Source organism: Leucoraja erinacea, chromosome 9 (assembly GCF_028641065.1).
Source record: "Leucoraja erinacea ecotype New England chromosome 9, Leri_hhj_1, whole genome shotgun sequence".
Lineage (NCBI taxonomy): Eukaryota > Metazoa > Chordata > Chondrichthyes > Rajiformes > Rajidae > Leucoraja > Leucoraja erinaceus.
The window spans coordinates 18,669,595-18,695,773 of record NC_073385.1 but is presented as its reverse complement, the minus strand read 5'-3'; the positions used below and the strand labels follow the sequence as shown (position 1 = coordinate 18,695,773).

The 26,179-nt window shown below is 49.5% G+C and overlaps 1 protein-coding gene across 1 annotated transcript in view; it reads right to left on the bottom strand.

Moving 5' to 3' along the window:
• The window catches only part of LOC129700591 (uncharacterized), a 54,945-nt gene that overhangs the window by 21,505 nt on the left and 7,261 nt on the right, over positions 1 to 26,179 (bottom strand). The window contains exons 3-11 of the mRNA XM_055641209.1: positions 22,170 to 22,278; positions 19,860 to 19,942; positions 17,266 to 17,374; positions 15,450 to 15,599; positions 13,359 to 13,479; positions 9,863 to 9,903; positions 7,594 to 7,676; positions 3,392 to 3,609; positions 1,577 to 1,706 (exon numbers count right to left, since the gene is read on the bottom strand). Coding sequence (XP_055497184.1) covers positions 1,577 to 1,706; positions 3,392 to 3,609; positions 7,594 to 7,676; positions 9,863 to 9,903; positions 13,359 to 13,479; positions 15,450 to 15,599; positions 17,266 to 17,374; positions 19,860 to 19,942; positions 22,170 to 22,278 — 1,044 coding nt within the window. The remainder of the gene's footprint in view (positions 1 to 1,576; positions 1,707 to 3,391; positions 3,610 to 7,593; positions 7,677 to 9,862; positions 9,904 to 13,358; positions 13,480 to 15,449; positions 15,600 to 17,265; positions 17,375 to 19,859; positions 19,943 to 22,169; positions 22,279 to 26,179) is intronic.

The window sequence follows — 26,179 nt, the reverse complement described above, 5'->3', positions numbered from 1 at the left end:
TTCCGTAACCGGCTTCCGTCTCCGCACTAGTATCTTTGCTCTGCTATGGGATCTTTGGTGCGGAGATGGAAGCCGGTTACGGAAATGGGGCTGAAAATTACCCATCAATCTGCCCATGACCATACTACGTATTTTTCGTCGAGTGATCTATCTTGCTCGCTATGGGATCTTTGGGGTGCACCACTACAGGACGGGTGAAGTGGGGCCGGACGCGACGCTCCGACCCGACCGTCCCCTCGATCTGAGTAGTGGCAGTGAAATACGGGACAAGGGCGGTCCCGTACGGGACAAACCAATTTAGCCCAATATACAGGATGTCCCGGCTAATGTGGGACAGTTGGCAACCCTTACTCTAATGCTACTATTGCAAGTGCAACCCCCCCCCCCCCCGGCCACACATTCCAGGCACCCAATGCGCTGTGCAAAACAATCGCCCTGTACTTCTCCTTTGAACTTTGCCCCTCTTAACTTAAAGCTAAGCCCTCTTGCCCTCTAGTCTCTGCCACCTGGGAAAAAGGCTCTGTGTCTCCCCTATCTGTGCCTATGATGATTTTAATAGATCACCTCCTGAGAAAACAATGCAAATCTTTCCACCCTCACTTTGTAGCTGATTTCGTCTAAACCAAGCAGCACTCTGATCAGCCTGAAACATTGCCTTTCCTTGCTGTCCACAGATGCTGCCTGACCCGCAGAGTTACTCCAACACTCTGTGTTCTGTGCAAGCTTCCAGCATCTGCAGCTCCTTGTGTCAGCATTCTGGTAAATCTCTTCCGCACCCTCACCAAAGACCTCCGCATCCATGCAGTCATGGGGGGGCAAACCACAACTGCAAACAACACTCCAAATGTGGCGAGCCCAAAGTCCTATAAAGCTGCAACATGACTTGCCCAACCTTGTCCTCAATGGCCAATTGATGAGGACAAGCCTTCCTTAAGTGCCTGTCCTACTTGGCAATTTTTTCACCGACTGCCGGCGTCATATATCAGTGTCACTAAATATTTTGAACATTTCAAAATCCAGCAGCGACAAATAAAATGTTGCGACACTTGAAATAAACGCCGCGCGTCAATACGTCATCACGCTGCGTCACACGTCATTACGCTGCATCACGCTGCATATTTTTCGGTGCCCTGATATGTCAGTCAATGATGCCGGCAGTTGCCGAAAAAATCACCAAGTGGGACAGGCCCTTAACTTTCTCTCTGCCTGTGTTGCCCATCACGGACATCTCAATAGCTTGGAACATCTCAGCGGGTGCTGCAGCATCTATGGAGCGAAGGAAATAGGCAACGTTTCGGGCAGAAACCCTTCTTCAGACTCTTTTGGCAACGTTTCGGCCCGAAATGTTGCCTAGTTCCTTCGCTCCAGTGATGCTGCCGCACCCGCTGAGTTTCTCCAGCAATTTTGTCTACCTTCGATTTTCCAGCATCTGCAGTTCCTTCTTGAACAGCTTGAAACATCTAACAGGTGTGGTCATGAGAAGTTGGCACTCACTGCCAGTGAAACTCGTATTCAAAGATTAAATCCCTCCCGCAGCCTCATGCCCCACTCAACCCAGCAAGGAAGGTCTGTCTACCTGCAGGTTATTCAGGTGGAGCTGCGTTTTCACCTGGGAGAATTGCTGCTTCAATTGGATTAAGGCCAGTTTGTGCTGGATGAGTTGCAGCTCCAGAACCGTTCCTTCAGCTGACATTTTGTCTGGGTTCCTAAACACAGATAAAGTGGACGGGCATGTCAATAGACAATAGGCAATAGACAATAGGTGAAGGAGTAGGCCATTCGGCCCCTCGAACCAGAACCACCATTCAATGTGATCATGGCTGATCATTCCCAATCAGTACCCCGTTCCTGCCTTCTCTTGAAAGCATCCAGAGAACCTGCCTCCACCGCCCTCTGAGGCAGAGAATTCCACAGACTCACCACTCTCTGTGAGAAACAGTGTTTCCTCATCTCCGTTCTAAATGGCTTACTCCTTATTCTTAAACTGTGGACCCCTGGTTCTGGACTCCCCTAACATCGGGAACATGTTTCCTGCCTCTAGCGTGTCCAAGCCCTTAACAATCTTATATGTTTCAATGAGATTCCCTCTCATCCTTCTAAACTCGTGTACAAGCCCAGCTGCTCCATTCTCTCAGCATATGACAGACCCGCCATCCTGGGAATTAACCTTGTAAACCTACGCTGCACTCCTTCAATAGCAAGAACGTCATTCCTCAAATTAGGGGACCAAAACTGCACACAATACTCCAGGTGTGGTCTCACTAGGGCCCTGTACAACTGCAGAAGGACCTCTATGCTCCTATATTCGATTCCTCTTGTTATAAAGGCCAACACGCCATTTGCTTTCTTCACTAGATTAAGAGGATGTTCCTTCAGAAAGGAGATGAAGTGGAGTTTCTTTTGTCAGAGGGTGGTGAATCTGTGGAATTTGTTGCCACATAAGACTGCGGAGGCCATCAATGGATATTTTTAAGGTGGGGATAGATAGATTCAGGATTAGTACAAGTGCCAGGGGTTATGGGGAGAAGGCATGAGAATTTGGTTGAGAGGGGAAGATAGATCAGCTATGATTGAATGGCGGAATAGACTTGACGGGCCGAACGGCCTAATTCTGCTCCTACAACTTATGAACTTCTGAACCTTCCCGATATTGGAGATTTTTATATATTGAACTTTTTTTTGGGTTTGTTTCTTTATTATGTTATCTATTACAAACCCATTGTGCTGCTACAAGTAAGAATTTCATTGTGACATTTTGGTGCCTGTCCTCTCTCTCTCCTACCCCCCCCCCCCCCCCTCCCTCTCTATCGGCGCCTGTGAGTTGGGGGCTATGCGTGAGTGGATACGGCGGGGATGCGGTAAAAGGAGCGAATGAATGATATTGATATATCAAGGGGGGTGGTTAGTGTTGTGTGTGGCGGTGGGGTGGTCAGTATGTGTGACGTCGCAGGCCACCTCCCCCCCCCCCCCCCCCCCCCCCCCCCCCTTCCCGCAAACCACCACGCGTTGAGACTCCACTATTTTTTAAGAGACACCCCCGGGACTCCGCATGTTTTCATAAGCTCCCAATTCCAGAGTGTACAAGCCCAGAGCCGCTCTATCAATATATGACAGTCCCCCCGCCATCCCGGGAATTAACCTGGTGAGCCTACGCTGCATTCCCTCAATAGCAGGAATGTCCTTCCTCAAATTTTGAGACCAAAACTGCACACAATACTCCAGGTGTAGTCTCACTAGGGCCCTGCACAACTGCAGAAGGAACTCTTTGCTCCTATACTCAACTCCTCTTGTTATGAAGGCCAACATGCCATTCGCTTTCTTCACTCTCCAGAGATGCTGCCTGACCCACTGAGTTACTCCAACACTCTGGATCTTTGCTTGTTTGACTGACCTGTCTAGCCGCCTGCAGGATTGTTTGCGTAACTCAGCCTGCAACACTTTGTCCTCCACCTCCTGCATCATTCCTTGGATGCAGCGCATCCTGTCCTGCACCAGAGCCGGGTCCAGCGGTTTGGGCAGGTTGCACTCCTGGGCCTGGCGGCTTGCTTCCCGTAGCCCGTCCTCCACAACCTGAGAGAGCTCCATCACTCGCTGGGGCAGCAGGGACTCCTGAGGGGAAAAACACAGCAAGCAATGTTACCGCCAGACCCATGTCAGCACCATCAGTCACGGTGGCGCAGCGGCAGAGTTGCTGCCTTACACCGCTTGCAGCACTGGAGACCCGGGTTCAATTCCCGACTACGGGCGCTATCTGTACGGAGTTTGCACGTTCTCCCCGTGACCTGCGTGGGTTTTCTCCGAGATCTTCGGTTTCCTCCCACATTCCAAAGACATACAGGTTTGCAGGTTCATTGGCTTGGTAAATGTAAAAATTGTCCCTATGTAGGATGGTGTTGATGTGCGTGGATTGCTGGTCTGCGCGGACCCAGTGGGCCGAAGGGCCTGTTTCCGCGCTGTATCTCTAAACTAAACTAAATCAGCGCGACAATTAGAACTTGGTGTCGAGAGTGGCGCAGCGGGTAGAGTCGCTGCCTCGTGGCGCCAGAGATCTCTGGTTCGATCCCCACCTTCTGCGCTGTGTGCATGTATGGAGGTTGTGCGTTCTCCCTGTGACCACGTGGGTTTCCTCCGGGTGCTCAGCTTTCCTCCTTAGGGTAAATTGCCCCCAATGTGTAGGGAATGAATGAGAAATTGGGAAGACACGGAACTAGCGTCAACAGGTGATCGATAGTTGGTGAGGAATCGGTGGGCCGAATGGCCTGTTCCTTGCTGTATCTTTCAATTAATCAATCAAAACTTGATTAATGAAGGTTCCCAATTGATTTCTATAACTAATTTTTATCCCCAACCTCGCCAATTGGCCATTCTCTTTGTGACAAATTTATAAAACCTTGGTGAGGTTATCCACTATGGGAGCAAAAACAGGAAGGCAGATTACTATCTAAATGGTGTCAAGTTGGGAAAAGGGGAAGTACAACGGGATCTGGAGGTCCTTGTTCATCAGTCTATGAAAGTAAGCATACAGGTACAGCAGGCAGTGAAGAAAGCGAATGGCATGTTGGCCTTTATAACGAGAGGAATCGAGTATAGAAGCGACAAGGTCCTTCTGCAGTTGTACAGGGCCCTAGTGAGGCCACACCTGGAGTATTGTGTGCAGTTTTGGTCACCTAATTTGAGGAAGGACATTCTTGCTATTGAGGGAGTGCAGCTCAGGTTCACCAGGTTAATTCCCGGGATGGCGGGACTGACATATGATGAAAGAATAGATCGACTGGGCTTGTACACTCTGGAGTTTAGAAGGATGAGAGGGTATCTTATAGAAACATATAAAATTCTTAAGGGATTGGACAGGCTAGATGCAGGAAAAATGATCCCGATGTTGGGGGAGTCCAGAACCAGGGGTCACAGTTTAAGAATAAGGGGTAGGCCATTTAGGATCGAGATGAGGAAAATACATTTCACCCAGAGAGTTGTGAATCTGTGGAATTCGCTGCCACAGGGGAGGCCAAATCACTGGATGTTTTCAAGAAAGAGTTAGATTTAGCTCTTAGGGCTAACGGAATCAAGGGATATGGGGAAAAAGCACCGCCATTCACTGTGATCATGGCTGGTCATCCACAATCAGTACCCCGTTCCTGCCTTCTCCCCATATCGCCAGAGTCCGCTATCTTTAAGAGCCCTAACCACCTCTCTCTCGAAAGTATCCCGAGAACCAGCCTCCACTGCCCTCTGAGGCCGAGAATTGCATGGACATTGTGGGCCGAATAGCCTGTTCCTGTGCTAGACTTGTTGTATGCTCTGCTCTCTCAAGGCCACTCTAAATCCTCCCCCCTGGCTTCGCCCGTGCACTGGGGATCGGAGAGAAAGCTCTAATTTCATGCCTAATGTTCTGGGAGCCTCCTTCAAGCTTGGAAACAGAAACGTGTGTCTGGACTGCCCCGGGGTTTTCATCTGCTGCCGGAGATAATGCACCAGGCTGGTTCCTGGCACAGAAGAGTTTCGTTAATTATACAAAGCTGGGAGGTCAAGGCTTCGACAGTGATTAAATAGGTGCTTTATTTCCATTTGTGTCAGGCAACAGTGTCGGTCCGTGAAAAATCCGAACCGACACAACTCCACATTGTTTAGAATCCTTGTATCTAAAATAAACATGTGTCTTGACTGACGTTAGTGCCCTGACTATTTGCTTCAAGTGCAGCCAAGTGCAAAATGCATGGTGTTCCAACGCTCTTATGCAGTCTATATTAAAACCTTCAACATTGGAACGTCTGAATCTACTGAGCTATTAATTGTTCCTTTTATTTACACTGAGAGTGGTACAGATCATTTTATGAGACAACAGAACAGTCGTTTTTTAAGTGGAGGCACAAGGAACTGCAGATGCTGGAACCTTGAGCCAAGCACAAAAGCACTGGAGGAACTCAGCGGGCCAAGCAGCAACAGTGGAGGGAACGTTTCAGATGCGGTCTCTTCTTCAGACCGACAGAAGTTTTAAGGTGTCAATACGGGGGGGCTATGTTCATGGAAGGGTGAGCAGCAATAGGATTCATTGGTGGTCTATCTCAGTCGGGCTGAATGGCCTCTCGTTCCGCTGTGTTGGGTTCAAGGAGTTGGACCCGCACATCAGGGTGCTCCGGTTTCCTCCCACATCCCACAGATGTGCGGGCACAGCCTTAGAATAAAAGGACGTACATTTTGGAAAGGAGATGTGGTGGAAGTTCTTGAGCCAGAGGGTGGTGAATCTGTGGAATTCGTTGCCACAGACGGTGGTGGAGGCCAAGGCAACAGGTGCTTTTAAGGTGGAGATTGACAGATTCTCGGGTTAGTCAGGATGGGAAGGCGGGGGAATGGGATTGAGAGGGAAAGATAGATCAGCCATGATAGAATGGGCGGAGTAGACTCGATGGGTTGAATGGCCTAATTCTGCTCCTATGACATCAACATGAACATGAATAGGAGGTGTTTCTGGTCAGACTGGAGATGCCACTATTTCTCTCCCCCCCCCCCCTCCCCCCCCCCCACCTACATTCCCTCCTCCAGCTTCACAATCCTTTTGTCTCACACCTGCTGTCTTAACATCTCTGGCCTTTGTTCAACCATTTGCCAATGAAAAAAAAATCCTCACCCATATCAATCTATTACCTACCAAGTATGACCCCCCTCTCTTCCAGCTTTCTCTCCCCCTCCCCCCACCCCCGCACTCCTTTCAAGCAGTCAAAAGAAAGGTCCCATCCCGAACACCACATATCTATGTTCATGTTCATACATCATCGGGGCAGAATTAGGCCTTTCAGCCCATCTAGTCTCCTCTGCCTTTCACTATCTACCTGATCTATCTTTCACGACCAAATACCCAATGACTTGCCGTCTGTTCTCCAGAGATGTTTGAAAATGTTTTATTATTAATGTTTAATGTTTTATCTGTCATTCCTAACTGTCACTGTATGTCATGTTGTCACTTGCGGGCGGAGAACCCAGGCAAATTCCTTGTATGTGAATGTACTTGGCCAATAAACTTATTCATTCATTCATTCTTATGTGTAAGAAAGAACTGCAGATGCTGGTAAAATCGAAGGTAGACACCAAATGCTGGAGTAACTCGGCAGGTGAGACAGCATCTCCGGAGAGAAGGAATTGGCGACCTTTGAAGGGTCTCGACCCGACCCGCTGAGTTACTCCAGCATTTTGTGTCTACTCTGACTCTTATACTGAATGCCTCAACTAATGAAGGCAATACCTCACAGCTTCTTTGCCTCTCCATCTACTTATGTTGCCACTTTCAGACAGTTATTGCCTTGGAGCCCAAGATCCCTCTGTACATCAATGCCGTGAATGGTATACTTTCTCCTTACACTCGTTACATACAATAATGTTTTGTTATTAATGTTTAATGTTTTATGTGTCATTCCTAACTGTCGTTGTATGTCATGTTGTCATTTGCGGGCGCAGCATCAGGGCAAATTCCTTGTATGTGAATGTACTTGGCCAATTAACTTATTCGTTCATTCATGTCGCCTGACCCGCTGAGTTACTCCAGCACTCTGTGTCTTGTTTTGTAAACCAGTATCTGCAGTTGCTTGTCTCCCACGTTACCTGGTCCTTTACGGTCGAAGGTGTCGAAGGCGGGGACCTCTTCGACATCTCCTGAACCGGTTGGTGAGTGTACGAGTTATCCCCTGTGAGGGAAAATGACATGGAGTTACATCTCAGCTATGGCACGGACAGGGTGAATGAATCAGCCCAAGGTCGGCCCATATGTACGTTAAGGGCCTGTCCCACTCAGGCAACTGTTTAGGCGACTGCCGGGGGCTAGTTTTAACGGAAGTCACCTACGGCACCTGGTGACAACCTACGACAGCAAAAATTGTCGCCACTGTCACCGAAAAATCTTCATCATGTTGAAAATCTTGCAGTAATCACCCAATAAATCACCTATGTGGAACAGGTCCATTAGGCCGCATTTGGAGTATTGTGTGCAGTTCTGGTCGCCCCTTTACAGGAATGATGTGGAGGCTTTGGAGAGGGTGCAGAGGAGGTTTTTGCCAGAATGTTGTAGACGGAAGGAATTGCAGATGCCTGTCTACAAAAGAAGACACAAAGTGCTGGAGTAACTCAGCTGGTCAGGCAGCAGCTCTGGAGAACATGAATAGGCAACGTTTTGGTTCAAGACCCTTTGGACTGCACTGGCATTTGTGTCTAACTGAAGAAGGGTCTTGACCTGAAACTCCGCCAGCCCATGTTCTCCAGAGATGCTATCTGATCCACGGAGTGACTCTGGGACTTGGTTACTTTTTTTTTAACCGGAATAATGCCCGGATTTCAAGGTATTAGCTACAAGGAGGGTTTGGACAGGAATGGATTGTCTTCTTCGGAGGGTGAGAGGCAGAGGAGGGAACGTGATAGTAGTATTTACAAATCATGGGTGTCAATCGCTTTTAAAACATGGGGGCACGATGAGTCCTGACATCTAGGACTTCTCTGTGGAATTCTCTGCCTCAGAGGGCGATGGAGGCGGGTTCTCTGGATGCTTTCAATAGAGAGCTAGATAGGGCTCTTAAAAATAGCAGAGTCGGGGGATATGGGGAGAAGGCAGAAACGGGGTACTGATTGTGGATGATCAGCCATGATCACATTGATTCGTGGTGCTGGCTCGAAGGGCCAAATGGCCTATTCCTGCACCTATTGTATATTGTCTATTGACAGGGGGTCGGCAACTACGGCCCAAGGGCCGGATCCGGCCCGTAACCCAAAATCATTCGGCCCGCAGGCAGTTTTTTTTTTCAATTTGTTTTCGTGACCTGGGAACTGCAGCCAGCCCCGGAGCACACAGGCAACCTGGGCGCTACAGTCAGTCCCGGGGCAAGCGAGCAGACTTGGGACTGGCTGTAGTGCCCAGATCACAAAACATGGGGGGGGATTGTCCCCCCCCCCACCACCCCCACTGACACCCCCCCCCCAGGATTTCCACCCATGTATTATGCATGGCAATCCAAGTTTATCTGTCCTGTTGCGAATATTCTTAATCCCGACAGCATTCTGGTAAACCTCTTCTGCTCCCTCTCCAAAGCCTCCACGTTATTCCTGCAACGGGACGACCAGAACTGCCATGATCAGCCAAGATCACTGTGAATGGCGGTGCTGGCTGGAAGGGACGTATGGCCTACTCCTGCCCCATGTCATAAAGCAAATCCACAGAACTTCTGTTTACTGTTCCACAGGAGAGGAATTTATCATCTAATTAGTCCTGTGTAATGTCTCCAAACTTTCATATATAAATCCTTCCAGTCTGAATGTTTAGCATAATTTGACAGTAGTTTTATTTATCGGCCGGCAAAGTGGCCCAGTTGGTGGAGCCACTGCCCTCCGAGCCCCAGAGACTGGGCTTCATATCTCGTCTCGGATGCTGTCTTTGTGGAGTTTGCACGTTCTCCCTGTGGCCCTGTGCGTGTCCTCCGGTTGCTTTGGTTTCCTCCCACGTCCCAAAGACGTGCGGGTTTATAGGTTAATTGCCCCCTCTGTAAATTCCCCTTCGTGTGTAGGGAGTGGGTGAGAAAGTGGGATAACATAGAACTAGTGTGAACGGGCGATTGTTTAAGAAAGAACTGCGGATGTTGGTAAAATTGAAGGTAGACACAAAATGCTAGTCACTCAACGGGTGAGGCAGCATCTGTGGAGAGAAGGAATGGATGACGTTTCGGGTCGATCCGAAAAAGTCGGCCATTCCTTCTCTCCATAGATGCTGCCTCACCCGCTGAGTTACTCTAGCATTTTGTGTCTAACTGTGAACGGGAGATTGATGGTCGACGTTGACTCGGTCGGCTGAAGGGCCAGTTTCCACACTGTATCTTGAAACTAAACATACCTGGTGAGTTATTGACCATTGAATCTTCAAGGATTATGTAACTGCAAAAAAACAATAAACAAAGTCACACAAAGTAGATCCAACACAGGTAATATTGTTTACAGTATAGATCAAATAGACTTATCGCATGGAAACAGACCCTTCGACCCAACTCATCCATGCCGATCATCTATACATTTTTAATTATTATCTATAATGTTCAATGTTTTATGTTTTATTCTTAATTGTTTACTGTGTGTCGTGTTGTTACTTGCGAGCGGGGCACCAAGGCAAATTCCTTGTATGTGTACATACTGGGCCAATAAACTTATTCATTCATTCTAAGCCAGTCCCATTTGCCCACGCCTGGCCCATCCATCCATCCATCTGCCCGTCCATCCATCCATCTGCCCGTCCCACTGCCCGTCCATCCATCCATCCGTCCATCCGTCCATCCATCCATCCATCCATCCATCCATCCATCCGTCCATCCATCCATCCATCCATCCATCCATCCATCCATCCATCCATCCATCCATCCATCCATCCATCCATCCATCCATCCATCCATCCATCCATCCATCCGTCCATCCATCCATCCATCCATCCGTCTATCCATCCATCTCTGATCTTGTTATCTCCGGTTTGCATGGTCTGAAGAGGAGGGGGAGGGAGTGCTGGGGATGAGGGAAAATGAGCCACCCCTGCGCAGTTGGGGGCTATGGGTGAGTGGTGGAATATTGAGTTGGGGAAAGGGTTGCGTTGGGGGACCAGGCCTCCCGTGTGCCTGGGACCCAACGGGTCCCACTTAATCTAGGATCCTTCTAAACCTAGGAATCCAAGACCAAGGAACTGATTGTTGTCTTTAGAAGTGGAAAGATGAGGATCCATGAAGCCATCTTGGTCGGTGGGTCGATGGTGGAGAGTCAGAGAGCACGGAAACAGGCTCTTCGGCCCAACTCGCCCATGCTGAACAAGATGCCCCGTTTAAGCTCGTCCCGTTTGCTCTAGGAGGCCATTTGCTTCAGTCAAATTGAAGTTCCGTTTGCCAAGCACCCTGTGATGCCACTTTCAGGGAACTGTGTGCCTGTACCTCGAGATCCCTCTGCTCTACAACACTCCCCGGGGCTCCGCTATTCACTGTGAATGCCCAGCCCTGATTTGACTTCCCAAAATGCAACACCTCGCACCTCTCTGCATAAAACTCCATTTGCCATTCCTCAGCCCACTTGCCCAGCTGATCGAGACCCTGCGGTAATTTTTGATGACCCTATTCCCTGTCTACAATACCAGAGGGCAGTGGAGGCCGGTTCACTGGATACTTTCAAGAGAGAGCTAGATAGGGCTCTTAAAGATAGCGGACTCAGGGGATATGGGGAGAAGGGAGGATCGGGGTACTGATTGGGGATGATCAGCCATGATCACATTGAATGGCAGTGCTGGCTCGAAGGGCCGAATGGCCTACTCCTGCACCTATTGTCTATTGTCCATTGACAGGGGGTCGATGTCTATTGTCTATTGTCACCCACATCCAGCAGAAGATACAGAAAGCATGTACCACCAGACTCAGGAACAGCTTCTTCCCCTGTTATCAGGCTTCTGAACGGTCCTTCCATAAGCTAGGGTACTGTCCGATTCACCTCTACCCCATTGCGGACATGGGACTTTGGTGGAACTGATGCGCTACAATGTTGAGAACTATATTCTCCAACCTTTACTGTCCTCGGCTTCCTCCATGGCCAGAGTGAGGACCACCGTAAATTGGAGGAGCAGCACCTCAAATTTCGTTTGGGTAGTTTGCACCCCAGCGATATGAACAGTGAATTCTCTAATTTCAGGTAGTCCTTGCTTTCTGCTCCCCTTCTCAGCTCTCTCTCAGCCCACTGGCTCCGCCTCTTCCTTTCCTCTCTCCCCCCCCCCCCCCCCCCCCCCCCCCCCCCCCCCACCACCACACCTTCACATCAGTCTGAAGAAGGGTTACAGCCCGAAACGTCACCTATTCCTTCGCTCCATAGATGCTGCCTCACCCGCTGAGTTTCTCCAGCATTTTTCTCTACCTTCCAGCATCTGCAGTTCCTCCTTAAACAAACTATATTCTGCACCTTACCAACATACTATAATAACATCTAAAAGACACTTAGACAGGATCATGCATAGACAAAGTTTAGAGGGATCCAAGACCAAGTGGGTCCCTGTCACATGGGACCTGGTACCCAAACGCAATATTCCACCACTCACCCATAGCCCCCAACTGCGCAGGCGTGGCTGACGGGTTCCTGTTGTGAGGCCAGAGATCCCCGTTGTGACGCCAGTCACGGCAACCCTCCCCAAGTGCGCCTCGCCATCCCTCTTCCTACCCCTTGTCCTCCTCCATTCCCCCTCATCCCCAGCACCTCCTCTTCCCCCTCCCTCTTCCAACCCCTCCCCCACTCCCTCCCTTGTGCCAAAGGGCCTGTCTCTGTGCTTTGTGACTATGACAATTTATCTTCCTCTTTGCCCACCCCTTGCATTTGTGCTTGACGATTGTATCTATGTAGTGTAGCGGCACCTAGTGGTGAAGCTGTGTATTCAGAACCCTCGTCATTGTTCGGGACCGCCACGTGACCGGGGGTTCATTCGCGGGCTTTTCAGTACGTTCAGTAATTGGTGCTCCTCACCACGACAGCACCGTACATAGTTTATTCATGACCAAGTGCGCGTGTAGTTCGATGTGTTGTTTCGCTAATCAAGAACATTTTGCTCCACCTACCTGGTCTCACTACAGTATAGTATTATCTGGTCTGACAATAGACAATAGGTGCAGGAGTAGGCCATTCGGCCCTTCGAACCAGCACCGCCATTCAATGTGATCATGGCTGTTCATCCACAATCAGTACCCCTGTTCCTGCCTTCTCCCCATATCCCCTGACTCCGCTATTTTTAAGAGCCCTATCTAGCTCTCTCTTCAAAGAATCCAGAGAACCGGCCTCCACCGTCCTCTGAGGCAGAGAATTCCACAGACTCACAACGCTCTGTGAGAAAAAGTGTTTCCTCCTCATCTCCGTTCTAAATGGCTTACTCCTTATTCTCAAACTGTGGCCCCTGTTTCTGGACTCCCCCAACATCGGGAACATGTTTCCTGCCTCTAGCGTGTCCAAACCCTCAACAATCTTATATGTTTCAATAAGATCTCCTCTCATCCTTCTAAACTCCAGAGTGTACAAGCCCAGCAGCTCCATTCTCTCAGCATATGACAGTCCCGCCATCCCGGGAATTAGCCTTGTAAACCTACGCTGCACTTCCTCAATAGTAAGAATGGCCTTCCTCAAACTAGGGGACTGAAATACACACAATACACCAGGTGTGATCTCACTAGGGCTCTGTACAACTACAGAAGGACCTCTTTCCTCCTAGACTCTGCATGCAAAACAAGGCTTTTCACTGTACCTCGGCACACATGGTGAGAATCAACCTGAACCTAATCCTACTGAGGTGGGGAAAACCTTCCCAGCTTGAGATGAGAGCACATGGCCATTACCTGGAATTTGACTGAAGCAAATGGCCTCCTGTGGCCAGATCTTCAGAGACCCAGGGCTCAGAGCTGGGCCTTTGCACTGGTAACTCCACGCTCGAGAACACGTTGTTAATGTCTGTGATTCCTGTGTGAACGGAGAGGGAAATAGATCAGCGTACATCATGCCCATCCCCCTCTCTGCAAAAACTAGGGTCGCCAACATTCTCACTCCCAAATAAGGGACAAACGGTCAAAATACGGGACAAATTCCCGACGGCAATTCACTGACCGACTCGGCCGTGGCTGGGTGAATGATGAGTTGGCCCCGGGTGCTGGACTGCGCACAGGTGCGGGCCAGCTGAGGAATTTCGGCCCGGGGTCCGCGCTTGAAGTCGCGTGCAAAGTCCGGCACCCCATCCGATGATCGTCCCATGAGAAGGAGGGGTGGCGGATAGTTGGTCGGGCTGCCGACCGACGGGGCCACTGGCGAGGCGCTGATGCTGCTGCTGCACTCCATGGGCAGCACTATGTCGGGACGGGTGAGGCGGGGTCTGACGCGACAGTCCCCTCGACCCAAGTAGTCAAATACGGGACAAGGGCGGTCCTGTACGGGACAAGCCGATTTAGCCCAATATACGGGATGTCCCGGCTAATACGGGACAGTTGACAACCCTACCTATCAGTACCCTTCAGTTTGGACACTTCTAAACAATCACCCCTCAGCCTTCTGCGTTCCAAGGAATAAAGTCCTTGGTAAATAATTGGCAAGACTTGATCACCCAGTTAACTTCAGCTCTATGTTCTAAGTGTAGGAAGGAACTGCAGATGCTGGTTTAAACAGAAGAGAGACATAAAAAGCTGGAGTAATGCAGCGAGACAGGCATCATCTCCGGAGAGAAGGAATGGGTGACGTTTCGGGTCGAGGCTAGGATTTGTTTACTTTTTCACTCCTTACTTTTTTGCATATCTTTCATTTCTTAATTCTATATCTCTCTGTGTCGCCGTCTATATCTCTTGTTTCCATCTCCCCTGACTCTCAGTCTGAAGAAGGGTCTCGACCCAAACCATCACTCAGTCCTTCTCTTCAGAGATGCTGCCTGTCCTGCTGAATTACTCCAGCATTCTGTGTCTATCTTTGGAGATCAGTTTAACTTGGCATCATGTTCAGACTGGATACTGTGGGCCGAAGGGCCCGTTCCTGTGCTGTACTGTTCTATAGTCTATGTTTTAGCACTCTGTGACTATGAATCATACAGTATCGTTGTCATCTGGCAATTTATGCAGTAAGCCAGTTTGCTTTCAGGTAAACAGAACTATGGAATCAGTCTGAAGAAGGGTCTCGACCCGAAACATCACCGATTCCTTCTCTCCAGAGATGCTGCCCGTCCCGCTGAGTTACTCCAGCTTTTTGTGTCCATCTGAGATGTAAACCAGCATCTGCAACTCCTTCCTGCACTTTGGAATGGCACTGGGTTAAAACCAGCAAATAACTGACAAACATCGCTCTCTTGTGGAGGGAGAGAGTATCACACTCACTGGCTATTTCTAAAACTCACTGCCTCCCTCTTAAGGGTCTCGACCCAAACCATCACCCATTCCTTCTCTCCAGAGTTGCTGCATCTGTGGAGAACATGGATCGGTGACGTTTCACAAAGTGCTGGAGTAACTCAGCGGGTCAGGCAGCATCTGTGGAGAACATGGATTGGTGAAGTTTCACAGAGTGCTGGAGTAACTCAGGGGGTCAGGCAGCATCTGTGGAGAACATGGATAGGTGATGTTTCACAGAGTGCTGGAGTAACTCAGCGGGTCAGGCAGCATCTGTGGAGAACATGGATAGGTGACGTTTCGGGTTGGGACTATCTGAAGAAGGGTCCTGATCTGAAATGTAACGTAAACTATATTCTACATACAGTCATCTTGACTTCCCACATTGTATGTCAGGACCCTTCTTCAGATCAGAGATACTGCCTGACGCGCTGAGTTACTCCAGCACGTTGTGTCCTTTGTACAAAGCAACGTCTGCAGTTCCTTGTTTCAATGTTCTGGGAGTACATCCTTGCCCCCCCCCCCCCCACATCCAGCCTCTAATGGGGCGACCAGAACTGTATTCCTTACCCAGGATCTCCTCCACGTTCATGTCGGATGGGTTCAGCTCCTGGTACAGGGCAAACAGCAGCCTCTCCCTGTCCTCGGCTGTCCGCAGCTGTAGCTGGTCAAACAGCTCCGAGTCTGTGTTGGCCAGTTGCTGGCCCGTGATCCCAAACTCTGTGGGGAGAGTAGACACAGTTAGAAAGCGTGTCACAACCGGCCCTGAGGAAGGGTCCTGACCCGGAACGTAACTTGCCCATGCCGGACGCAAGAACAATTAACCGGGGGGGGGGAAGGGGGGTGTTCAGGAGTAGGCCATTCGGCCCTTCGAGCCAGCACCGCCATTCAATGTGATCATGGCTGTTCATCTCCAATCAGTACCCCGTTCCTGCCTTCTCCCCTTATCCCCTGACTCCGCTATCTTTAAGAGCCCTATCTAGCTCTCTCTTGAAAGTATCCAGAGAACCGGCCTCCACCGCCCTCTGAGGCAGAGAATTCCACACTCACAACTCTCTGTGTGAAGAAGTGTTTCCTTGTCTCCGTTCTAAATGGCTTACTCCTTATTCTTAAACTGTGGCCCCTGGTTCTGGGCCACAAGGTCGGCTGCGGGAGGCGCCCGACCCCCCGACCCCCATTCCCCGGGGCTGGAAGGCTGAAGGTGTCCGGGACGATTGGACGGAGGCGACAACTGCAACGGGAGTTTATGATCAGGAGTTGAGTATAGGAGCAAAGAGGTCCTTCTGCAGTTGTACAGGGCCCTAGTGAGACCACACCTGGAGTATTGTGTGCAGTTTTGGTCCCCTAATTTGAGGAAGGACAGTCTTGCTATTGAGGGAGTGCAGAGTAGGTTTACAAGGTTAATTCGCAGGATGGCGGGACTGTCATACGCTGAGAGAATGGAGCGGCTGGGCTTGTACACTCTGGAGTTTAGAAGGTGAAACATATAAGATTGTTAAGAGATTGGACCCGCTAGAGGCAGGAAACATGTTCCCGATGTTGGGGGGTGTCCAGAACCAGGGGTCACAGTTTAAGAATAAGGAGTAAGCCATTTTGAACGGAGATGAGGAAACACTTTTCACACCGAGAGTAGTGAGTCTGTGGAATTCTCTGCCTCAGAGGGCGGTGGAGCAGGTTCTCTGGATGCTTTCAAGAGAGAGCTAGATAGGGCTCTTAAAAATAGTGGAGTCAGGGGATATGGGGAGAAGGCAGGAACGGGGTACTGATTGTGGATGATCAGCCACATGAATGGTGATGCTGGCTCGAAGGGCTGAATGGCCTACTCCTGCACCTATTGTTTATTGTTTATTATCTATCTCTCCCTCCTAACCCCATTCCCCTGCCTTCTCCCCAGAACCCCCGACACCCGTACTAATCAAGAATCTATCTATCTCACCCACTGACTTGGCCTCCACAGCCTTCTGTGGCGAGGAATCCCACAGATTCACCACCCTCTGACTACAGAAATTCCTCCTCATCTCCCTTCTAAAAGAACGTCCTTTAATTCTGAGGCTGTGACCTCTGGTCCTAGACTCACCCACTAGCGGAAACATCCTCTCCACATCCACTCTGCCCTAGCCTTTCACTATTTAACTGGTACTGTTAAATAGTGATTCACTGTTTACATATTCTGTTGTGCTGCAACAAGCAAGAATTTCATTGTCCTATTTGGGACACGTGACAATAAAACTCTCTTGACTTCTGTACGTTTCAATAAGGTTCCTCATTCTTCTAAACCCCAGGGAGTACAGGCCCAGTGCCTTCAAACGCTCAGCATATGTTAACCCACTCATTCCTGGGGGGGGATGGAGGAAGGCCTCTAGCTCATGAAGGAGGATGCCCTTACCTCTGATATGGGGCACGTACGTCCCGAATCCCGAGTCAGTCAGCCACTTGCAAACCTCCTCCGTGGTCATCCTCTCCAAGGACTTGGCCGTTCCGCTCGTGGTGGTCAACTGAAGGACAAGCAGAGGTGGGGTTTTTAACCCGAGCTAGTGTCAGGTATTACACTCTGGGGGGGGTGGTCGAATGTAATGAGAAAGTATACCATTCACGGCAAGACCCTTCACAGCATTGATGTACAGAGGGATCTTGGGCTCCAAGACCATAACAGTCCAAAAGTGACAACATAAGTAGATAGTCAAGTCTAGTTTATTCGTCATATACACATACGAGATGTGCAGTGAAATGAAAAGTGGCAATGCTCACGGACTTTGTGCAAAAAGACAAACAAACAAACTACAAACAGAATGGAACAGAATCACATATTATTTTACATATTACATATTGTGGGAGGAAGGAAAAAGGAAAAGAAAACAGCAATTTTTAAAAAACCCAGTAGAGAGGTACAGTAAAGTTAGTCCCTGGTGAGATAGGAGTTTACAGTCCTAATGGCCTCTGGGAAGAAACTCCTTCTCATCCTCTCCGTTCTCACAGCATGGCAACGGAGGCGTTTGCCTGACCGTAGCAGCTGGAACAGTCCGTTGCAGGGGTGGAAGGGGTCTCCCATGATTTTATTGGCTCTGGAGTTGCACCTTCTGATGTATAGTTCCTGCAGGGGGGCGAGTGAAGTTCCCATAGTGCGTTCGGCCGAACGCACTACTCTCTGCAGAGCCTTCTTGTCCTGGGCAGAGCAATTCCCAAACCAGATGGTAATATTTCCGGACAAGATGCTTTCCACAGCCGCTGAGTAGAAGCACTGGAGGATCCTCGGAGACACTCTGAATTTTCTCAATTGCCTGAGGTGGTAAAGGTGCTGCTGCCTTGCCTTACTCACGAGTGCTGAGGCATGTGATGTCCATGTCATATCCTCAGAGATGTGGACTCCCAGGTATTTAAAATAGCTCACCCTAATGGTGTGTACGTCCTCGGATGATGTGCCCTCCTAAAGTCCACGATCAGCTCCTTAGTTTTTTTGATGTTCAAGAGGAGGCTGTTGTCCTGACACCAGAGTGCCAGATCAGCCACCTCCTCCCGATAAAGAGGTAAAGAAGTTGTGAGGCGTTGTGTGTCTGACCGTCCCGACGAGAGGGCCTGTACATCGGGCCGTCCGTAGCGGCGACTACGGAGGGTTCACGACCCCTACCACGGGTGAACAAAGGAGGAGGACTGGCTGAACTTTGTTGCCTTCCACCACAGTGAAGAATGTTGTTTTGGATGTTTGTGTTAAATTCTATTGTGTATTGTGTGTTCTTTTTAAGTATCGCTGCTGGCAAATTCATTTCACTGCACCTTCGGGAGCATGTGACGAATAAAATGGGCTAATTGACTAAAATTGTCTATTGACTATTGCCTTCATTGGATGGGGCATTGAGTACAAGAGTCAGGGTAGACACAAAATGCTGGAGTAAAGCAGTGGGTGAGGCAGCATCTCTCCAGACTTGTTGAGTTACTCCAGCATTTTGTGTCTACCTTCGATTTTACCAGCACCTGCAGTTCTTTCTTACACATAAGAATGAATGAATGGATGAATAAGTTTATTGGCCAAATATTCACACACAAGGAATTTGCCTTGGTGCTCCGCCCGCAGGTGACAGCATGACATAAGAGTCATTGAGTATAGAAATTGTGAGGTCATGTATACAGTTATATAAGATGTTGGTGAGGCCACATTTGGAGTATTGTGATCAGTTTTGGTCACCATGTTACAGGAAAGAGGTTGTCGAGCTGGAAATAGTGCAGAGAAGGTCCCGATGTTGGGGGAGTCCAGAACCAGGGGCCACAGTTTAAGAATAAGGAGTAAGCCATTTAGAACGGAGATGAGGAAACATTTTTTCTCACAGAGAGTGGTGAGTCTGTGGAATTCTTTGCTTCAGAGGGCGGTGGGGGCCGGTTCTCTGGATGCTTTCAAGAGAGAGCTAGATAGGGCTCTTAAAGATAGCGGAGTCAGGGGATATAGGGAGAAGGTAGGAATGGGGTACTGATTGGGGATGATCAGCCATAATCACATTGAATGGCGGTTCTGGCTCGAAGGTTAATGGCCTACTCCTGCACCTATTGTCTATTGTCTATTGACTCTATAATCCCCTATGCTCCAGGTAAATTAGGTGGTGGGCCAAAGAGGCGTGGGCGTTTGGGGTTAGGGTACATCGGTGGCTGTGATATTTATTAGCATCAATGCATGACCACCAGGGGCTACAATAAGTCCTTTTCCCCCGATGTTGGGGGAGTCCAGAACCAGGGGCCACAGTTTAAGAATAAGAGGTAAGCCATTTAGAACGGAGATGAGGAAACATTTTTTCCTCCAGAGAGTTGTGAGTCTGTGGAATTCTCTGCCACAGAAGGTAGTGGAGGCCAATTTCTCAAGAGAAGCTTTCAAGAGAGAGCTAGATCGGGCTCTTAACGATAGCAGAGTCAGGCCGAATGGCCTACTCCTGCACCTATTGTCTATTGTGTTTCTTAAATCACACCAGTCCGCGTCCCTCTCCGAGTGCACAGTACCTTATCGGATCTGCAAGAACTACACCTGTCCTTCACGTCCCAATTTTCTTCAGCTTGCTGCTCCGTGACTTTGCACTGATTTCCTGTAGCAAGCAAATTCAATTCAATTTCAGTCTCAAAGTATGACGGTCTACATACAGAATGTGTAGCTGGACAGAAAAAGGCACAGAGTGCTGGAGTAACTCAGCGGGTCAGGCAGCATTTGTGGAGAACATGGATAGGTGGTGTTTCACAGAGTGCTGCAGTAACTCAGCGGGTCAGGCAGCATCTGTGGAGAACATGGATAGGTGACGTTTCACAGAGTGCTGGAGTAACTCAGCGGGTCAGGCAGCATCTCTGGAGAACATGGATAGGTGACGTTTCACAGTGTGCTGGAGTAACTCAGCGGGTCAGGCAGCATCTCTGGAGAACATGGATAGGTTCGCACTAACCAACCTGATCTCCCGGTGGCTCAGCACTTCAACTCCCCCTCCCATTCCCAATCCGACCTTTCTGTCCTGGGTCTCCTCCACGGCCAGAGTGAGTTCCACCGCAAATTGGAGGAGCAGCACCTCATATTTCGCTTGGGCAGTTTACATCCCAGCGTTATGACCATTGACTTCTCCAATTTCAGGTAGTCCTTGCTTTCTCCCTCCTTCCTATCCCCTTCCCAGATCTTACACAGCCCACTGTCTCTGACTCTTCCTTTCTGCTTCCCGCCCCCCCCCCCCCCCCACCACTCCCACATCAGTCTGACAAAGGGATTCGACCCGAAACGTCACCTATTCCTTCGCTCAATAGATGTTGCCTCACCCGCTGAGTTTCTCCAGCATTTAGTTTACATTTAATCTTTCCAGCATCTGCTGTTCTTTCTGAAACACTTGTTTCTCCATAGAACAGTACAGTACAGGAACAGGCCCTTCGGCCCACCGGATCCGTGCCGACCAGCGATCCCCGCACATTGACACCATCCTACTACACCCACTAGGGACATTTACCAAGCCAATTAACCTACAAACCTGTACGTCTTTGGAGTGTGGGAGGAAACCGGAGATCTTGGAGAAAACCCACGCAGTCACGGGTAGAACGTGCAAACTCCGTACAGGCAGCACCCATAGTCGGGATGGAACCCGGGTCTCCAGCGCTGCATTTGCTGTAAGGCAGCAACTCTACCGCTGCGCCGCCGTGACCGCCCTTATACTAATCTCTGCCTGCACGTGATCCATATCCCTCCACTCCCTGCATATCCACGTGCCTGTCTAAATGCCTCTTAAACACCACGATCGTATCTGCCTCCATTCCAGGCACCCACCACTGTCTGTGTAAAAAGACTTGCCCCGCACATCTCCTTTAAACTTTACCCCTCTCACCTTAAAGCCATTGTATCTGTAGCCACCATTGTACCTGCCTCAAACACTGCTCCTGTTCTCCGTTCAATATTCTGAATATGGTTCATCAGTGATAGGAGCAGAATTAGGCCATTTGGCCCATCAAGTTTACTCCGCCAATCAATCGTGGCTGATCTATCTCCACCTCCTAACCCCATTCTCCTGCCTTCTCCCCATAACACCTGACACCCGTACTAATCAAGAATCTATCTATCTCTGCTTTAAAAATATCCACTGACTTGGCCTCCACAGCCGTCTGTGGCAAAGAATTCCACAGATTCACCGCCCTCTGACTAAAGAAATTCCTCCTCATCTTCCTGAAGGAACGTCCTTTAATTCTGAGGCTGTGACCTCTGGTCCTAGACTCTCCCACCAGTGGAAACATCCTTTCCACATTCACTCTATCCAAGCCTTTCACTATTCTGTACGTTTCAATGAGGTCCCCCCTCATTCTTTTAAACTCCAGCGAGTACAGGCCCAGTGTAAACAAACACTCATCATAGGTTAATATTGGCAGAGCCCTGCACATATCTCTTGGCAAGATCAGGCAGCAACTCTACCACTGCGCCACTGTGCCACCCCTCAATTGGAAGACAGGTATTCTCCCCAAAACTATTTTCTCACAGAGAGTTGTGAGTCTGTGGAATTCTCTGCCTCAGAGGGCAGTGGAGGCCGGTTCTCTGGATACTTTAGAGAGAGAGGTGGTTAGGGCTCTTAAAGATAGCGGAGTCAGGGGAGATGGGGAGAAGGCAGGAACGGGGTACTGATTGGGGATGATCAGCCATGGTCACATTGAATGGCGGTGCTGACTCGAAGTGCCGAATGGCCTACTCCTGCACCTATTGTCTATTGTCTAAAATTCACAACCCTCTGGGTGAAAACGTTTTTTTCTCGTCTCAGTTTTAAACAGCCTCCCCTTTATTCTTAGTAATAAAGTCTTTACCTATGACTCGTTGGCCGTATGTCTGGAAGCCAGAATCTGTCAACCACTTGCAGATGTCCTCCGCGGACTTGTTCTCCAATGCCACCGGCACTCCGGACTGATGGATGGCCTGACAGAGGATGTTTGCACAGTCAGAATGCCAAGAATTGTTATCATTATAAAGATAGTCAAGAGTGTTTTATTGTCATATGTCCCACTAGAATGTCACAATACAGGTGCACAACCTTTTATCCGAAGATCCAAATAACGAAAACCTCTGAATAGCGACATTTTTTCAGTCCTTGAAGAAAGGTCCTTGAAAACGTTCACCGAGGGCGGCCCGCAGAGGTGACAGCGGAACCTCCGGTCGGTCCTCGAAGAAAGGGGAACTAAATCCCCATTCATAAAAGCGAAGGTGAGGGTATATTGCGCGGGAGGGTTAATAATTGACAATCTGCTGCTGCCTGCCCGCTGAGTTAAAAAGTTCCCACGGTAGACTCACGATACACAGTGCATCGTGAGTCTTGCGTGGGAACTTTTTAACTCAGCGGGCAGGCAGCAGCAAATTGTCGCTCCCTTCAGTTTCACCCCACCTACACCCCTCTGCTCCCCGGCCATGTGTGTGACCCCATCCCTCCCCTCTCCAGCTCCCCGCGCATTGCACCGGCGCGGGGGCTTTGCACTGTCTTCACGTCGGAGCTAGTGCCAGTCACCGGAGACGTCAGGACCAACGGGACACCGGCCCCCAGGCCCACTGCAAGCACGGAGATCCCAGAGACCCACAGCCAGCAGCAGCCCAGCCCCGTTCCAATTCCAGAGGAACACGCTCTCCGCTGTCCCCGTAGGGACAGAAGCTGATGGCTCGGGCTGTGACGTCTCCGGCCACCCCCTGTACAGGAGCTGAGACTGGGAACTGTGAGGTTGTTTGCAGTTGCAGAGGGAGGGGGCAAGGGCGGTACAGTTCCCAGTCTCAGCTCCATTCCAGGGGGGTGACCGGAGACGTCAGGACCAACGGGACACCGACTGCAAGCACGGAGATCCCATAGACTCACAGCCAGCAGCAACTCTAGCCCAGCCCCGCTCCAACTCCTGAGGAACCCGGGTTGCGGATGAGGGGGCGCAGCTCGGGCTGTGGGCGAACTGCCACTTGTCGCCGTAGCGGCCCATCGGGGAGCGGATTCCTCTGGAGTTGGAGGGACAGGGAGACACAGCGGCTTTTGAGAATGGTGGGCAATCACTTCCAAAGTTCTGCCCACACAGTCAGTACACCTCTCCTACACTTGGCTCCCGCACTAAGATCATCTCGCAGAGAATGATCCCAGCCTAACCCTCCCTATTCTCTCCTATTCTGCAAGAAAAATCTACATTGAAGACTCAAACTCGCGATCGAGTAACTGCCGGGATCGAGGCGCAAACTCGCGACCTTGCGGATATGAGCCGAGCACTCTACCACTGAGCCAGCCGTTAAAATCTACGCTAAAAATCTTCCATTCCAAAAGCCGAAAAATTCTGAATTACGAAAAGTGTCTGGTCCCAAGGCTTTCGGATAAAAGGTTGTGCACCTGTACAATGAACAAAAAGTTCACCATCTCTCTCTCTCTCTCTCTCCCTCTCTCCCACTTCCTCTCTCTCCCCCCACTCTCCCCTCTCTCTCACCCTCCATTCTTCCCACTTCTTTCTCTCTGTCCCTCCATCTCTCTCTCTCTCTCCCCCCCTCTCTCTCTCCCTCTCTCATTTTTAAACCTAACACACATATACACACATATATATATATATATATATACACACACACACATATATATACACACACACACACACACATATACACACACACACACACATATATATATAGACACACACACACATATATATATATATATATACACAGACACACACACACACATATATATACACACACACACACATATATATATACACACACACATATATACATATACACACGCATATATATATATATATATACATATACACACATACACACACACACACACACATATATACACACACAGACACATATATACATACACACACGTATATATATATATACACATATATATATATATATACACACATATATATACACACACACATATATATATATATACACACACACACACCTATATATATATACACACACAGACACAAACAAACAAACAATAATAGTGCAAAAAGAAGAGGAAATCGGAGCACCCGGAGAAAACCCACGCGGTCACAGGGAGAACATATAAACTCCGTATAGACAGCACCTATAATCAGGATGAACCCGGGTCTCGGCACGATGAGGCAGCAACGCTACCGCTGCACCACTGTGCCACCATTAAATTGGAAGACAGGTATTTCCTCAAGACCTCCACCCTTCCCAAAGAACAGCAGCGGTTCAATTACCAGACTAAAGGGCCTGTCCCACTTCCACGACCTAATTCACAACCTTTTTTATTTGTGGACATTTTTCATCAGGCTCGAAAAACGGCCCGACCTACTTGATGCCACGAGTACCTACGACCTCCCTACGACCTCCCTACGACCTTGTGCTGACCATGCTGCGAGTATGAGTCAAGGGCAAACTTGGCAGAGGTCGAGAAGGTGGGACAGGCCCTTAAGAAGTCCAGGGTCACCAAGAATGATGTCAGCGCAACTTCTGAATTGGATTGCCAGCTGCCCACGTTTGGCCCACATCCCGCTAAACCTTTCCGATCCATGACTCTCTGACCCTTTGTGTGTTTGCCAAAGACTGTGAGCGTTCACCGGATCCATCACCTCACGATCCTGTGTAGCTCAAGTACCATCAATGAGATGACAGAGCCACAATGGCCAAAGACACTGCTGCTGCTGCTGCTGCTGCTGCTGCTGCTGGACACTCTTTTGAAGGATAGTAAAGGTTGACATGGATATGGACCAAACGCGGGCAGAGGGGACAATGGGTGATCTTGGTCGGTATAATTAGTTTAGTTAGTTTACTGTCACGTGTACCAAGGTACAGTGAAAGGATTTTTTGTTGCGTGCTATCCAGTCAGTGGAAAGACTATACATGATTACAATCGAGCCGTCCACAGTGTACAGATACAGGATAAAGGGAATAACATTTAGTGCAAGATAAAGTCCAGTAAAGTCCGATTAAAGATAGTCCGAGGGTCTCCAATGAGGTCGATGGTTGGTCAGGTTGTTGATAGGATGGTTCAATTGCCATCCTATCAACTGAACCATCCTATCACCCGAAGGACCCGTTTCATTTAAGGGCCTGTCCCACTTGCCGAATTTTTCGGCGACCTCCGGCATCAATGACTGACGTACGTATCAGGTCACCGAAACATTTGCGGTGCGATGTGGCGGTGATGCGGCGTGATGGGTTATTGACGAGCGGTGTTTTATCTCGTGTCGCGAAGTTTTTTTTTGTCGCCGCTGGATTTTGGAATTTTCCAAATCTTTTGGCGACCCTGATATGACGGTGGGACAGGCCCTTTACTATGAATGCCATGACGAGGTCAGCGGTTATGGGGAGTATTGCATGGGGAATGTGGTTGAGAGGGGAGGATAGATCAGCCACGATTGAACGTCGGACTAGACGTGATGGGCCGAATGGCCTAATTCTGCTCCTACAACTTATGTACCGCTGGATTTGGAAGCATCACGCCATCGAGGTCCACAATGACTCTTTTAGCATAGTCCAAACCTTGAGTCACCTTATCTGTCTCGGGTCTGCTTAGCCTTTCCCCCGGCGGTTCATATGAGAAGCCAAACTGTCCACCATCATGACTCTCATTGCCTGTGTGGTAAAGATGTCCACAAGTGTAAGCCCAATGAAACACGTTTAGCCACACACATGTTGAAGAAAGAACTGCTGATGCTGAAAAAATCGAAGGTAGCCAAAACCGGTGGAGAAACTCAGCGGGTGAGGCAGCATCTATGGAGCGAAGGAATAGGTGACGTTTCGGGTCGAGACGTTCTTCAGACTGATGTGGGAGTGGGGGGGGGGGGGGGGGGGGGGGGCGGGAAGAAGGCGGAGACAGTGG